General features: G+C 44.3%; 1 protein-coding gene across 1 annotated transcript; it reads left to right on the top strand.

The window, feature by feature from the left end:
* Nucleotides 1-431: 431 nt before the first annotated feature.
* On the top strand, nucleotides 432-2,047 carry LOC100583429 (GTP-binding protein 8-like). The gene is made up of 2 exons (XM_003255650.4): nucleotides 432-1,006; nucleotides 1,289-2,047. Exons 1-2 carry the CDS (start codon nucleotides 432-434, stop codon nucleotides 1,578-1,580), a joined length of 867 nt encoding a protein of 288 aa, XP_003255698.2. The 3' UTR covers nucleotides 1,581-2,047.
* Nucleotides 2,048-4,715: the final 2,668 nt, after the last annotated feature.

Here is a 4,715-nt window from a genome sequence, read left to right as displayed (position 1 = left end):
CAGTGAACCCAGCCATCAACCCCCAAAATTTCCTTGTTCCCCTTGTTGATCCTCACTTCTGCCCTACCTAGCCCCAGGCAACCACTAATCTATGTTCAGTTACTATGGATTTGTTTGTTTCTAGAATTTAATAGGATGGAATCATACTGCATATATTCATTTGTATCTGGTTCTTTCACTCAGTACAATTATTCTGAGATTCATCTATTCTGCTGCTTGTATCAATAGTTTATTCTTTTTATTACTGAGTAGTATTCAATTGAATGGATATACTGCAATGCTAGTTACCTGCTGGCGGACTTTTGAGTCATTTCTACTTTTCAGTGCTAATCACTAATAAAACCGCAATAAAAAAGAAAATGTTGACCTAAACCTCACATCTTACCTTCAAAATGTAAAATACAGCTCTGTCGGTCTTCTGGGAAGGGAGAATGGCGGCGCCCAGGCTGCGGCTCGGAGCCTTAAGGCTCTTTGAAATGCCTGCGGTGCTAGAGCGACTGAGCCGCTCTAACAGCACGTCCCAAGCTTTTGCTGAGGTGCTGCGGCTGCCGAAGCAGCAGCTGGGGAAGCTGCTGTACCCGCTGCAGGAAGTAGAGCGGTTCCTCGCCCCCCACGGGAGGCAAGACCTTCACCTGCGTATCTTTGACCCGAGCCCGGAGGACTTAGCGAGGGCAGACAACGTCTTCACGGCCACTGAACGGAACCGCATCGACTACGTCAGCTCCGCCGTCCGTATCGACCACGCCCCGGACCTTCCGCGGCCTGAGGTGTGTTTTATCGGCAGAAGCAATGTTGGAAAATCATCTCTGATCAAGGCTTTATTTTCACTGGCCCCTGAGGTTGAAGTCAGAGTCTCCAAAAAACCAGGACACACAAAGAAAATGAATTTTTTCAAAGTTGGAAAACATTTTACAGTGGTGGACATGAAAGGTTATGGCTATAGAGCACCTGAAGATTTTGTTGACATGGTAGAGACCTATCTAAAAGAACGAAGGGGCCGGGCGCGGTGGCTCACGCTTGTAATCCCAGCACTTTGGGAGGCCGAAGCGGGCGGATGACGAGGTCAGGAGATCGAGACCACGGTGAAACCCCGTCTCTACTAAAAATACAAAAAAATTAGCCGGGCGTGGTGGCGGGCGCCTGTAGTCCCAGCTACTAGGAGAGTCTGAGGCAGGAGAATGGCGTGAACCCGGGAGGCGGAGCTTGCAGTGAGCCGAGATTGCGCCACTGCACTCCAGCCTGGGCGACAGAGCGAGACTCCATCTAAAAAAAAAAAAAAAGAACGAAGGAACGTGAAGAGAACATTTTTATTAGTGGATAGTGTTGTTGGAATTCAAAAAACAGACAATATTGCCATAGAAATGTGTGAAGAATTTGCATTACCTTATGTGATTGTATTAACAAAAATTGACAGATCTTCCAAGGGACATCTTTTAAAACAGGTGCTTCGGATCCAGAAATTTGTTAACACGAAAACTCAAGGATATTTTCCTCAGTTGTTTCCTGTAAGTGCTGTGACCTTTTCTGGAATCCATCTGTTGAGATGCTTTATAGCCAGTGTAACAGGAAATCTTGACTAATGGTTCCCAGGTTAGCTGAAGATTCAAAAAAAAAAAAAAAAAAAAAAAAAGCTTTATGCTAACTGGGAGTTAAATACCTAGAAGAATTTCAACATTGTTTTAAATGTTGTGCATCTGTAACTTCAGGAGGATCACTTCAGCTTTAAAACCTGCACCTTCTTAAAACAAGAATTTGTGCCTGGGGGAAAAAAGTTTGTAAGTAATTGAATTACGGTGTTCATTAGAACAGCTACTAGCTGATTCCCCTATTTTAACAAACTGACAAGCAAGAGCACATCCATAAAATGAAAACCTGTTACAACTATGTACAGAAGGATTTGACGTTTTATTGGGCTTTTGTCTTTTAAAGAATATGTCTACTACGTGTATTTTTTTTAAATGTTAAAATGGGCTAGGTAAAAGGAGGCTGCTTTTCTGTTAAGCATCGATAGGTAAGTTGATGGATAAATGTTATTATGTTAAGCCTATTTTTTTGAGTCATTATTTGAATACTGAAAACATTCTTGATAAAATGTGTTACTCCGTGTTGGAAACAACCGAAAGAACAGAATTCAAGTTCTAGTTCTAATGTTTATTATAAATGTTGGATCTTGGACAACTTCATTTCTCTGAAATTCATTTGTTACTGTAACCTTGAAAGCTATTAAGATTAAAATGAATGGGAGGCTGGTCTCCAACTCCTGGCCTCAAGTGGTCTACCCGCCTCGGCCTCCCGAGGTGCTGGGACTGCAGACGGAGTCTCGCTCACTCGGTGCTCGGTGTTGCCCTGGCTGGAGTGCGGTGAAGTGGTCTCGGCTCCCTGCAGTCTCAGCCTCCCAGCCGTCTGCCTTGGCCTCCCAGGGTGCTAGGATTGCAGCCTCTGCCCGGCCGCCGCCCCATCTGGGAGGTGGGGAGCGTCTCTGCCTGGCCGCCCATTGTCTGGGATGTGAGGAGCGCCTCTGCCCGGGCGCCCCGTCTGGCAGGTGAGGAGTGCCTCTGCCCGGCCACCCCGTCTGGGAAGTGAGGAGCTTCTCTGCCCGGCTGTCCATCGTCTGGGAAGTGAGGAGCGCCTCTGCCTGGCCGCCCCGTCTGGGAGGTCTACCATGGAGGCCAGACGCAGTGTGGGGGCTGGACATGGTGGCTCACGCCTGTAGTCCCAGCACTCTGGGACGCCGAGGCGGGTTGATCACTTGAGGCTAGGAGTTCGAGACCAGCCTGGCCAACATAGCGAAACATATGAAAAATACAACAAACAAACCAACCAACCAACCCAGCAACAACAAAACAGGTCTACCCTGGAGTCATACTCTAATTTTTTCTATTTTCCTCCCTTTCTGATCCTTTATCCCACTTTCTTTTTCTTCCTCTTCCTTCTCCTTCTTCGTCAAATAGAGGATTGAGTTATTATCATTGATCCATACAAAGTCCCTCTCTCATTTATTTTCTTTCATTCCCACCCCCCATTTCTATTCCCCGTCTTCCCATGTGCAACCTTTCTAATATGTTTGATATGCATCTTTTTGTTTGTATGTATTTTTAGAAAATGTTTATTGTTTTGTGTGCAAAAAAATTAATAAAAAATGTAAAATATAAAACTATAAAACTTTTTAGAAGAAAACATACGAGAAAATCTTCATAAACTGTAGTTAGACAAAGAATTCTTAGACATGACACCAAAGACATGATCCACGAAAGAAAAAACTTGATAAATTGGAATTCATTAAAATAAAAAATGTTACCAGGCACGGTGACTCATGCCTGTAATCCCAGCACTTTGGGAGGCTGAGGCAGTTGGATCACTTGAAGCCAGGAATTCAAGACCAGCCTGGCCAACATGGCAAAACCCCATCTCTACTAAAAATACAAAAATTAGCCAGGCATAGTAGCACTCACCTGTAACTTCAGCTACTTGGGAGGCTGAGGCACAAGAATTGCTTGAACCTGGGAGATGGAGGATGCAATGAGCCAAGATGGCACCACTGTACTCCAGCCTGGGGGGCAGAGAAAGCCTCATCTCTAAATAAATAAATAAAATGTCTATTTGTCAAAAGCCTTATGCTTAGTGAAAGAAAGCCATACTCAAAAAGTAACATTCTATTTAATCTATATATTTATCTGATTCCATTTATGTGATATTCTCAAATTGTATTAAATATTTTTAAGGGATAAAACTATAGTTACAGAAAATACAGTGAGAACACACGGACACAGGGAGGGGAACAACACACACGGGTCTGTGGAGGGGGCAGCAGGGGAGAGAGAGCATCAGGATAAATAGCTAATGCACGCGGGGCTTAATACCTAGGTGACTGGTTGATAGGTGCGGCAAACCACCATGGCACACGTTTACCTGTGTAAGAAGCCTGCACATCCTGCACATGTATCCTGTAACTTAAAATAAATTATTTAAAATATTTAATTTTTTTAAACTATAGTTACAGAAAATAAATTAGCTTACCAGAGGTTATGGATAAAGTGAGGGTGTGATGTTATAGAGATACCATGAAGGCATTTGAGGGGTGATGAAACTTCTTTATATTCAGATTGTGGTGTGATTATATGCATCTATCTGTATATATGTTAAAATTCATAGAACTGTACACCAAAGAAGCCTATTTTTAAAGTAAAGTTAGAGGCTGGGCAGTGGCTCGTGCCTGTAATCCCAGCACTTTGGGAGGCAGAGGTGGGTGCATCACTTGAGTTCAAGAGTTCAAGACCAACCAGGGCAACATAGTGAGACTTAGTCTCTACAAAAAATAAACAAGAGATTAGCAAGGTACAGTGGTGCATGTCTGTAGTCCCAGCTACTTTGGAGGCTGAGGTGGGAGGATCGCTTGAGCCTAGGGAGGTTGAGGCTGCAATGAGCCATGATCACACACTGCACTCTAGCCTGGGTGACAAAGCAAGAGTCTGTTTCTAAATAAATAAATAAATAGTGAGATAAGAAAAGAAGAGAGAGGCCGGGGGCAGTGCCTCACATCGGTAATCCCAGCACTTTGGGAAGCCGAGGCAGGCCGATCACCTGAGGTCAGGAGTTCAAGACCAGCCTGGCCAACACAGTGAAACCTCATCTCTACTAAAAATACAAAAAAATTAGCCGGGCATGGCGGTGCATGTCTGTAGTCCCAGCTACTCAGGAGGCTGAGGCAGGAGAAT

Source organism: Nomascus leucogenys, chromosome 3, assembly GCF_006542625.1.
Source record: "Nomascus leucogenys isolate Asia chromosome 3, Asia_NLE_v1, whole genome shotgun sequence".
Taxonomy (NCBI): Eukaryota; Metazoa; Chordata; class Mammalia; order Primates; family Hylobatidae; genus Nomascus; species Nomascus leucogenys.
This window is presented reverse-complemented; position numbering and strand designations above follow the sequence as displayed.